The sequence below is a fragment of the Numida meleagris genome, chromosome 1 (genome assembly GCF_002078875.1).
Source record: "Numida meleagris isolate 19003 breed g44 Domestic line chromosome 1, NumMel1.0, whole genome shotgun sequence".
In the NCBI taxonomy this organism is placed as follows: domain Eukaryota; kingdom Metazoa; phylum Chordata; class Aves; order Galliformes; family Numididae; genus Numida; species Numida meleagris.
This window is the reverse complement of record NC_034409.1, coordinates 176,890,225-176,902,431: the sequence shown is the minus strand read 5'-3', so window position 1 is coordinate 176,902,431 and position 12,207 is coordinate 176,890,225. Positions and strand designations below refer to the sequence as shown.

Sequence of the window (12,207 nt, the reverse complement as noted above, 5' to 3'; positions counted from 1 at the left end):
TTGGTGAACTGTCCTTTGATAACTGGTATTTAATCCTGATCTTAGAACTTTAGCTACAAGTTTGGATGACCTGTCTTGAGAGGATGTCGTAAATTTTTTTAAGTAGATGGAACGATAATGCTTTCGCTATTGTTTGATAAGATGTAACAAATGTGCTTACTTGTTGAAGAGTCCTTATGAGCCTGGAGAGGAGTGGAGTTTGTGGCTGGCGGCATTTTCCTTCCTGTATTTGTTATAGCTCTGGACTTTGGAATCTTTTGTTTCTGTTGAATGGAATGTGGTGGTGGCATAGATGTCTTCTCCATCACTACTTTCTAGTGTTCTGGACTGCAAAGTGATAGCTGGAGAGGAAAAACAGAAGGCCCAATTTCACAGTGTATTGCAACTCAATAACATCTAGCTAGAAATTGTTTCTGTGAATAACCAATTCCACAGAATATATTCAAAAATGAAAGCAACTTTCTTTGAGCTGTAGATTACAGAATACACCAGCATTACTGTGGATTCTTTGGACTTCCTCATTTCAAATCCCAGCAACTGCCGCAATGAAGTCAGTAAGATTCATAATGCCAAACTGTGCAACATTACTACTTCTATAGAGACATTTTTTTTTTATGAGGAGGCTTAGAATGAGTAGGGATTTGTATTTCCTATTGGAAAATTTGGGGAAGGAGTGAAACATTCTCTCCTGCATAAATACAGTTACTGGATGGAGAGAATCCATTGTTGGAAGGCTTAGTGTTGGTCCTGAATCTGCATATGTTGGACAACCATCTGGAGAGCAGAGATGATCTTTGAGGGAAAATACATCAAATGTTACCATGAGGTTTTTTTTGACTTGTTGTGACTATCAGAACCACTGAATAACAGAACATACTAAAAAGCACCACTAAGTAAGTTGTAACTCGAATAACTGTGGCACAAAACCACTAGCTTGTAGCTTAGGTCTACTTTGTGATGCATACGAAAAAAATCTGTCTATTTCCTGATGAAAATGAATTGCTGACCTGCATGAAAGCTCTGTAGAAACGATTTACGCCCTGATTTCTGTAGGAAAACTAGTTATTTGCCAGGGGCTTGTGGTCAATAGCTGTATGGAGTCTAGTGACAAGTGGCACCCACAAGGGGTTCGTTTTGGGACCTACACTCTTTAACATCTTTATCAATTACAACGGTGATAGGATCTAATGCACCCTCACCAATTTTGCAGACAATGCCAAACTGAGATGTGGAGTTAATACAACAGAAAGAAGGGATACAATCCAGAGGGACCTGGACAGGCTTGAGAAGTGGGCCCATGTGAATCTAATGAGATTCAACAAGGCCAAGTGCAGGGTGTTGCACTTCGGTTGGAGCAATCCGATATGTGTAGAGACTGGGAGAAGAACTCATTGAGAGCAGCCCTGTGGAGAAGGACTTGGTTGTCCTGGTGAGTGAAAAGCTGGGCACGAGCCTGCAGTGCACACTTGCAACCCAGAAGGCCAACAGCATCCTGGGCTGCATCAAGAGGAGTGGCCAGAAGGGAGAGGGAGGGGATTGTCCCCATCTGCTCCGCTGTCACAGGGCCCCATCTGGAGCACTGTGTCCAAACCTGTGTCCTCCAGCACAAGAAAACTGCGGAGCCATTGAAACGGGTCCAGAGGAGGGCCATGAGGATGATCAGAGGGCTGGAGCACCTCCCGTTCGAAGTCAGGCTGAGGGATATGGGCTTGCTCAGCCTGGAGAAGAGAAGGCTATGAGGAGACCTCATTGTGACCTTCCAATACTTGAAGGGAGCTCATAAACAGGAGGGAAACGAACTTTTTACACAAGTAGATAGTGACTGGATAAGGGAGAGTGACTTCAAACTAAAAAAGAGGAGATTTAGAGTAGGTGATGGGGAAATTTTTCACTGAGAGAGTGGTGAGGTCATGAAACAGGCTGCTCAGAGAAGCTGTGGTCCATGCTGGTTTTATTATTGCAAATTGTTCAAGAAACTCCAGCAGCAAAGATTATTTTGGTGAGCATATAGTTACTCTTCACCAAAAGACATTGTGTTATGATTTGAGAAGAAATACCAAAGTCACAAAAGATATTGGTGTTTTTGGAAGAAATCAAACTCCTAACAGGAAAATTCTGGCCAATTTCAAGTCTGTATTTGTTGAAGCAGGCTTCTAAGTAAATTCAAAAGCAGCTAAACAGGTGATGTTGAAATTCCTTTAAGAGTGTTTATTCATCTTCAAGCAAACTCATGGGAAACCACAAATACCACTTGACTGCTTATGTCTACCTAGTGGAGTACTGAAGGTGCCATCATTCTCCGCTCACATTTTTTCAGACCTGAGGTTTTTTTACACATGCACGCATTTCTGTATTTTAGAAATACACTTACAAAATGGGTAAGCCTGTCACCAGTGTTCAAGTTTCTGGGATCAGTGTTTCTGTGCAGTTTGATTCCGACTCTGTTTCTTAATAACGTCTTTTGAGATGCTTGAAAATATGTGCAGTGAACAGCTGAAACTTCCATCACAGTAAAGTATAATTAGAGCTGATCTATTATTCATGCTAAAGGTGGTTATTGATTCTTTTGTGGTGGACAGTATGCTTTTGCTGGTTTTGTCCGAAATTTGGATGCTACGTGGAAGATGAGCAACCTGAACTGACTAGTTGTAAGAGTTTAATCTGGTTCTGTGTCTTTAGGAATTAAACTATCCTTATGTTGTGCCACTAGGGAGGCTTACCAAAATACCATTATCTGAATTAAATGAGATACGTGCTAAAACATGATAATATAAGGTCCTTGTGAATTTTTATGGATGTGTAGTTACATCATAGGCAATTGAAGATAGGGTCCTTTCTACAGGTCTTAAGGAAGAAGTCAGTCTTTGGCAGTCCAGCAATGGAAATGTTTTACAATGAACATCGCTTTCTTCTTCATAGACTTATTTGGCATATAATTCACGTTTTCCATAGAACTAAGTGCTATGATTTAAATAACACAGACATTTCAATAATTTATAGTATTAATTTTAGTAACACTGATTCACATGCAATAGTCTGCTTCTTGGAAAAAGGTCAGTAAGCTGTGGAGTAACTCAGTTATCCAATGCTTGAAAGTTCTTTTCAAATGGGTAATATAGTTAAAGCTCAGCTAGAAAACCAACAGCAGTATAATAATGTTGATAGTATGCTATTATGTTTCTGGGAATTATGTGCATCTAAGTACAAGATTCTGCAAGATTTGATACTTCATCTAAATAGAATATAATCCTTTATGAAATACTGCCGAGCTGACAAGTGGGAAAAAAAATGAGGAAATTGAGAGTTCTAATTTTAGTTTGTCTAGGAAAGATACTTATTTAGTTAAAACATTGTGGATTTTAGGTTGGCATTTTTTCAGGCATTTCTGCAGAGTAGTTTGTTAAATATGTTATTAAATGCTTAGTTGATTTTAGATTTATATGAAAATGCTACAGAAACTGAGAATAGCCTAAACACTGATGTTTTAAACTTCTTAGAAATGCGTACATATGATCTTTTCACAACTACTTAAGAAATTACCCAAAATTGGACATAAAGAAATTACATCCAAAATTAACTTTACATTGTCAGCTATCTGTTTATAGAGATGTATGAAATCATGCATAGAAAATCTTGAAGGTGGTAACAAAGCACAAGTTTTTATGGCCATTTTTTGTCAATTGCAACTTACTAATTGCATGCAATTTTGCATTGGGACCTCATAAAGTTATCAAGGGTTGGTAAGTAGTATACAATGTATTGGCAGGAAAAAGTGATATTTATTTAGTATGTGTAAAATTTTATATCAGAGTTAACTACTTTGCATAATAAAAATTTTTCTTTGACAAGCTTTCAGGTTTGTGCTTCACAGAGCTGTTATCTCCTGCTCTGCAGCTCTGACAGTGGCCTACCATATTAAAATATGATATCTTTTCGGCTTTGACAGCTATGTTAGAGTTTGCTTTTGCTTTTGACTGCATCCTTGGGCAGCACACGATGAGTCTCTCTACAAGCTAACCCGAAGTATCGGCTTCCTTGTGGCTTTCTTTTGAGGATTTATTCATCGATGAATTGGAATATCGTGGCTAAATAGAACAAATGAAGAGCAAAATATCTTAAATGCTGTAGAATTTATGATCCTCAAAAATCCATTACACAATTTGAAGAGACATATTGCTAATGAGGAAAAATGTTTCTTTTCCACAAGGCAGGTTGGTTAGTAGAAAATGGAGGCCATCTTCAGAGGGATTTTTGAGGTGCCGGAGTTTTCCTGAGGGAGTACAATGTGCTTTGACAGTTACGAAGGAAATTTGTTATGGAATATCCCTGACATCAAATTTAGCCATGGCAGCATTTGTTAATGAGCTGTGATTGGCATAGAGCAGTTGTTCAGGCCATGTTGTCTTATTTAGTAGTCTGGTATTATATTTTTGAGCTGCAGATGGCTATTACAAATTCTATTACTGTAAAATACTCTTTCGCTGATTAAAAGGCGAGAGGGGAAGTTAAGGTAGAAAAGAACATTAAAACCAGAGAAGCCCCTTATGAAATATTTAATAGACTGTCTCCCTGGAGAAGCAGCAAGTGAAGGCTGTTGGCTATGCTGAAGGAAAGCAGATCCATGCTTTCCAGACAAATGTATGCAGAAAAGCTAAAGAGTCAGTTTTTGTGGGATGCCATGAGTGGCAGAGTCTGGCTGTGTGGATGTAGTTTCCAATTAGTGCTTGGCTGTATATGTGTCTTCTGGAATTGCTTTCCAATTTTTACATATTAGTGTGAATTTTGATACTTCTGACAGCATTCCTACAGCTGAAAATGTTGAGTGCTAGAGATGCACTAAGGAGGAGGTTATGATGTTTATCTTCTGTCTGTCTGTAGTGGAAGAACATTGATGCTTGAGTACAGGTTATGCTGAATCTGAAATTTTTAGTTCATGTAGGGCTAATTTCTAACTTGGTAAAGAATTTAAGAGCGAAACCTGAAACCTTATCCATTGTTTGACAACAGTCTTCATTAGATCTGCCTTCTTCAGTATTAATCCCACTATTTCCTCTTTGAAGAGGTTTGAGACAGTTCTTCATACAAAGACAACATTGATTATTGTAAATGTGGGATGATGGCAACTGAAGGTGCTGAAATTATGAGCACAAGAAAAAGAAAGCTGGTAAATATGCTTCTTGTTAACCTGAGAGAATAATAAACTTAGATTTAAGAACAAGCAGAAACTGAGTAACTGAATTGGGGGTAGAAAGGAGGAGAAATAAAAGAACTAAAGATCTGAAGTATTGGCTAGGATAAGTTTAGAATATGTAGAAAGTGAGCTGTATTTACATGGTAAAGTAATAAAAGGTTCTTCTGCAGAAGACATGGAAGGAAGCAGGATACAGAGAGGATGGGGTCTATTTTAATGGTAATTCCAGCAAGACCCAACATTGGATGGTTTTCATCTCTTTTCATGAGGATAGTGATGCTTATTGTGAAGCCAGAGACTGGGGGTGATAGAAACAAGGATGTGGAAGAGGTGGCTCTTGAATCAGTACAGAGGAGGGGAGCAGAGGAAGGCGGCATAATAATGTGGATGGAACACAGCTCCAGAGTTTGTCAAGGCCTCGCTTGTGGTATTGCAGACCTGTTGAATTACAGGTTTGTGATATTACAGACCTGTTGTTATTCATATCTAGATGAAGTTGCTACGGATAACAGTTGATGTTAATACAGGATGAGAGAACAGTGAGTCTGCTGTGTTGCTTGAAGGAAGAGAGAGGTAATCTAAGTACAGCCTTTGTGTGACAAAAAAAAAAAAAAAAAACTATTTACTTTTAGGATGGAACATTTACATTGTATAAAATATGTTATTCTTTGAGATAACAAGAGGTTGGTGAAGACTCTGGAAGTAGTTCTATTTCACAGCTTCTTCATGTGTGAGTGTACTGAACTTCCAGTAATTCAAGTAGCTGCCACTGGTGGAATAGGACCAGGTTCCCAGTAGCTTGCTTACATTAGTCTGCAGGCAGTCAAATGAAGCATATTTTTTTCCATGAATAGCTCTCTAGGGCTGGACCTGAAAGATCTGGAGTGCTGAAAGAAAGGAAGCTCTCTTGACATTTAGCTTGTCTGAGGTGAAGGCTTGGAAGAACTACTTCTGTATCATCCTGCCAGTAAGCTATTGCACATGCTCAGATGCTTAATCTCTCCTTCCAGTTGGATGTGGGAAACTGAAGGTTGGAGTTTTAAATAAAGGATGGATTTGGATCTTGATTTTGTTTGGCAGCCATGATTTTAGTAGCCTAGCTGAGGATGTGTTAATGTTGATCATGCAGATACTAGCAACTTCTTTCGTGTCTGGTTCAAATTTTGAGTTGGAGAGACATCATAAAACACTGTTTAAGTGATTTCTCATAGATACTGATCTCAGGGTAGGTCCTGTGTTAAAACCTTGATAAAGAATGTAATTGGTGACCTGTATAGCTGTAACCAAATGACCTGCACTTACTTCTTTAAAATGACTAAGAGCTAATCTCTTAGAATTGCTTAAAGCTCCAGTGGCTTCACCTAGTCTTGTTTGAACTGATGTACATGGTGTTGTAGCAGAAATCCTGAAGGGTTTGGAATTTACATGCATCTTTTCATTCGAAATGATGGGGCTGGCAGCTGTTGGTTATTAGGCAATGCTTATTCATGAACCTTGAGTTCCTAGGGCAGGTATGCTGGCCAAACCTGTAGGATTCTAGTGTTGATATTAGACATATCAGACTACCATTGCCTTTTGTTTACTCGTCCACGATGTTCTGTCAGTTAAGGCCCACTTCTTGGTCACTTTTTCAAAGCTAGCGTGGGTGCTACTGCTCTGTTAATTGGGGATTTTGTTGTTCACTGTGAAGATCAAGTTGTTTGAATGAACTCAAGTCAGTTTTGCCAAAGGAGAACACTTTTTTTCCATAATTCAAAGAAATTATTAACAGACCAATCAAAACCATAACCTTAAGATGAAAAGTTACATTTTAGGTATGTACAGAATACCAACAGCCTAATTAAAATATATCCTATAAAAAGAACTTTTATATTGCTATAAAAAGGCATTTTGTTTTCACATTGTCTGAATTGATGAGAGCTTGAAGCAACCGAAAGTTCCCTGATAAATGAATTATGTTACATAGTACAAAAACATTAAAAAAAGAAAGAATCAGGCATCAATTTCTGAAGAATTTTGCTTATATGATGCGGAAAGACCAGCCTTGTGCTTCCATTGTAGAAATCTTCAGAGATGTAACAGTCTTCTGTCAACATGGGAAGTTTTATGGAGATGGATTTTCTATCCTTTTTAAGACATCCTGCAGTCAGTGATTTAAAAATAAAAGTTTTTCAGGGGTTTATTCTCGAGGGCTGAATTTAGGAGTTTTGTCTCTCCCTACTTAGTTTTCGCTACACATTATTTTTCATCAGTCACGGAGATGTGGGTTATGCTTGACTGGAGAATGGAATATGTCTGTCCTGATTTTCTTCTTTCCTTTAATGTAACAGCAGTGTCTTCAATTTTACTCTCTATAATTCAGCAGCCAAGAAAAATGTAAATTTTATCCATTCATTTTGTTGGCTTTTTAGCCAGCTAGCATACCTGATTGGTGATAGAGTATTTTTACTAGCTTTGGTCTTAAAAAGTGGATGCTGCAGTGAATGGCTCTTCGAAGGCACAGCTGAAGAGGAGAAGTTGTGGTGCTGAGCTGTCTCTGTTAAAAAAAAAAAAAAAAAAAAAAGTGGGAAGACTCTGATGCCACATACAATAATGAGAATTATAGCCACCAGAGAAGATACTAGCAAGAAATTTTCTGTACTTTAACCAGTACTTTGAAGTCATTGCTTGCACATGCTGGTAACCTTCAGGGTTATTATTTCCTTCAGAGCAGTGCATTTAACTTTCAAATGAGTTACACTGTAAGGATGGTTGCTTGCTTTGGCTATTACCCACTGCACTGTTTACTGCGTGTTAATAGTATTGTTTATTCTATTGTAATGGAATCTGAGTTATAACTTAAAAAAAATCAACTGAAAACAAAGTTATGTACAGTGTATTTAATTTGTATGATATTCTGTAATTTTATTGCTTTGATTTTGCTAGCAAATTTAATTTTTTAGCATAATTTGTATCATTGGAAGTTAAAATTCCTCAGTAACCTTTTGCTTTGAAAAATGCTGTCTGCTGCAGTTTTCACTTGCATTCACATTTTAGTGATTTTGAAATTGGTATCTGATTAACTGAAATTCAGAATACCAAATTCTTCCCTAGTAGACAACAGCACAAGGCAGATTTTAAATGATATTTTCCATAGGAAAATGGGAAGTATACCATAGGAAGTACATATCACTTATTGCATTTCCTTATTGAGCAGTACAGAAGTCTGCATGTGGTAGACAGCACGCACCAGCAGAGCGAGTACTACGAAGAGTTGAGTTCTGGTCTTGGTGGTACTATGATATTTGGGAGATCATAAAAGCAGCCACAGTACCTTGGATTAGTAATGTGTGTAGATGTTATCTTGTCCCTCCAATGTTTAATATAGGCAATTGCTTCATCTGTTCATACTGTTCTCCTATGTAAAAGTAGCACAATTATAGAGATGCGTGGACAATTGTGTATTAGCACAATTGTAGAGATTTAAGCATCGACTTGAACAGACACTAGATTTGAGGTAGTTTAAATACATTATGTTCTCAAATAGCCTATGTAATAGCTACAGTACTCATCTTTGAATGCATTAGTACTTTAGAATGTCTTTTCCAATTTGCTTGAGGGAGGATCAGATTATTGAAGAATATAGCTCTTGTTATGATGACCTTGGAGTTACGATTTCCTAGCAAATGCAAATAAAAAACCCACAAAAAGTAAGATGCGTTGAATACAGATCTTACACAAATTTAATTTGTGAACTTATAGCATTAACATTCACAGAACTTGTAATTGTTTACTTTGTAGTTGCATTTTTATTTTTTTTAGGAAACTCTTCAGTTCTTAGGTCATCTAAGTACCTGTTTGTGTTCTTAAAAACAAATGAGTTGTCGAAGTGGTTTGTTGTACTAACACGAATGAAAGTAGTAGTAGAAACAAGATACTTGAAGATAGGTATTGTTTTAGTGCGTAGTGTTGCTTAGCTTACAATTTCTGCTTGTCATTGTCTGGATATATAGCATTCTTAGAATATGTAACCGAACAAGTTAATCCCAAGACAACGTTTCTGCAGGGGTCTGTCTGAAAAACAAATTATGTAATTTTTCTGGCTGTTTATTCAGGGATTTGATAAGCATAGATTCAAGCATAGTGTTTTGTGAGAGATGTAGATATCACATGAAACCACAGAGTTGTGCAGGAAAGATTTTCAGGTAAAAATGTCTTGAAATATGGTGTATTATGCAACCCGAATTTTTCTGAAGCCCCAATTGTTAGACATTGTTTTCAATATTTAACTCTTAACTGTGATATCTCTCTGTAAAAATTACTTTGTTCCTAATGTTTAAAATCTGTTTCCAGGCTGCAAGCTGCTATATAAACAAGACTTTGCAAGACGGTTAGGACTGAGATGTGTTACTTGTAATTACTGCTCACAGCTGTGCAAAAAGGGAGCAACTAAGGAACTTGATGGTGTAGTGAGAGATTTCTGCAGTGAAGAGTGCTGTAAAAAATTTCAGGACTGGTACTACAAGGCAAGTAACTCAGAATTTTTGAAAAGAGCTCCAAAGTTTAAAAAAAAAATAAAATCAAACATGCACATGTGAGGATATCTCAAGGACTGTGCAGCAAGTATGGCTTACTTCAGCAAAGCATTTGCTACACAAAAAGCAGATGTATTATTTTCATAATTTGAGTTTTGTTAGAACTTAGAGCAGTGTTTCTACCATCTGATTTATTGATTCATTTGGCAAGGAAGTGTTGAGGTGCAGAAAAAAACCTTCTATGTACTTTACAATCACGTTTTTTACCCCTCAATTGATACCATATTTTTCTTGTCAAAATTACTTATATGTGTATTCAGAATGTTGAAAACACTGTTAATAGCAGCTGGATGATACCTTGAGTTGACTGATGGTAAACTAGGTTGGCAGTTCTTCATCTTCCTGTTTTCTGCCTCCTTTTTTGCCTTTTCCCACAGCATGAACTGCAGGGCCTTTGATTTTTCATTATTTCAGAGTGGAAAGGATGACAAGGGGAAAAGCAAGACCAAGTGGATTTATAATAAAAGTTTAAGTCAAATGTGATGGCATCTATTTCTAAGTCTCTGGAATTTTAACTACCTTGTGAAGCACAATCAGCAGAGTTCATGTTAAGTAGTGTTCTGTTTTCATTTTTTGAAAGACAGTAAGGTGAGATTGGACTGGATTTAACCTGCAATTAGAAACATGGATAAAATATTTGGTCTTTGGTGTGAACATCCTGGAAAGCGACACTGATAATATCAAACCAAGAACAACACTTGTGGATGCAGTAGCAAAAAGAGACAGTACAAAATTCATCAGCTTACCAAAACTCTGTGCGCAGCCTGAGAGGCAATAAAAAGCTTGAAATTTTAGAGAGCTAGATTCAAGTCCTGTAATTCAAGATGATTTACCTACCATAACGAAACTGAATCCGAAGATGTATCTGATCCTTTGGAATGGCAGGTTCCAGAAGTGTTACTACCCAACATTGTAAAGTTTTCATTTTGAGTAATGTACAGAGTCCTTTTAGAAATTCCTGAAAGAAAACTACTGAAGACCAGAATCTTCTGTCTCATGTGCAAACAGGGTGACAAACTTGGCTGCAAAGTTCTTAGACTTACTAAAATGTTATTCCATACAATAATACTTACTCAATATGTCTTAGAACTTGAGGTGTGGGATGAAGTTTATCCCTCTATAAAAAGTGCCTTCTAGAGAGTCTAATAAAGCTGTGGTATGCTTTAGAGATCTCTTAGGGATTCAGTGAATAATAGACTGGGGGTGAGTGTACCAAACTAGTCTCATATGCTGTAAACTTCTATGGAAGTTTGTACTGTGGTTCAGATTTTTGAAAACACTTAAACTCTAACAGCAAATTATCCTTCAGATCTGTGGGATGAAGCAATAACTTAATTGGCCCATTAAAGTCTGCTTAAGAAATGCTCTTGATACTCTGGTACAGGAGAATCAGATGTGCCCTGGAAACGTAATTTAAGCAAAATAACTGTTAACTAGTGACTTTTGATACTCTAGAGAATACTGAAGTGTTACATGTTTTTGTGCTTGCTAGAGGAACTAGTGTTATGTGGTGTTGAATTCTTGGTTAATTTTTTTTTTCAAATAGTTCGTAGTCTTTGCCTAATTCAGTTCTGATTATAGGAGTTTGGGATTTTCTACATAAAGAAGGCCTGTAATAGGCTTTGGTATGTGTATTTTGCTAGAGTTGTCCTTTTTTCCTTTACATTCTTGCTGGTAACTTTCCCCTCTTTTATAAAAGTCACTCCAAATATATTGGGTTTTGTAGTGGATTGTTAGTGAATGTTCTTACCTAGCCATAAATAGATAATGATCAAAATATAGGAAGGTAGACGAGATATGGATCCCTCCCTCAATTTGTACTTCATTTGCTGTTTTGTCTGTTAGCTTCTTAAGAGAGTAGATATCTATGTATGAGCTTTGTCTCATTTATGCAATGTCTACTGTTATTTTGGAGGTGCAATATATGTGTACATGAAGAGAAATGAGTAGTAACAACTTAGTAATGTTTTAACATCACCATTGTGTTCATTAAACAAGTGTTTGTCTCCATCTTCTTTGTCTACTTTTTTTTTATGGACACATTTTTTCTCATGTAATTATCTGGAAAACATCTTAACTTTTAAAAACACTTATTTATGGGAGAGCTTCCCTGGACGCCAAAGTTCTCATCACAGAATGCTAGAAAAATGTAGCAGTGGTAGAAACACATCAAACTTATCTAGAAGTATTCCTCAAACTTAATATGAGTGATTGAAATGTTGAAGAGTAGTTCAGTCATCACCATCTGGTGAATGACAGCTGAAATTATCAGTTGGTGCCAAATTCTGAGGAAATTTCTCTAGTATGGTGTCCAGTGCACTTCTAAGAAAAGAATAAAAACTTCAGGTGTCTTGAGGCTAGCTCCCTATGTTATGAGAGCTCCTCTTGTAAACTCAAATTGCATGCTGTGGTTAGGATGGTAATTTCTGTCATTTTTCAGAT

General features: G+C 37.0%; 1 protein-coding gene across 10 annotated transcripts in view; it reads left to right on the top strand.

Annotated features, from left to right (window-relative positions):
- ZMYM2 (zinc finger MYM-type containing 2) overlaps positions 1-12,207 on the top strand; it is a 93,710-nt gene that overhangs the window by 57,553 nt on the left and 23,950 nt on the right. For all 10 annotated transcript variants that reach the window (XM_021379880.1, XM_021379834.1, XM_021379824.1 and 7 more), the window contains one exon: positions 9,524-9,696. In XM_021379880.1, coding sequence (XP_021235555.1) covers positions 9,524-9,696 — 173 coding nt within the window. The remainder of the gene's footprint in view (positions 1-9,523; positions 9,697-12,207) is intronic.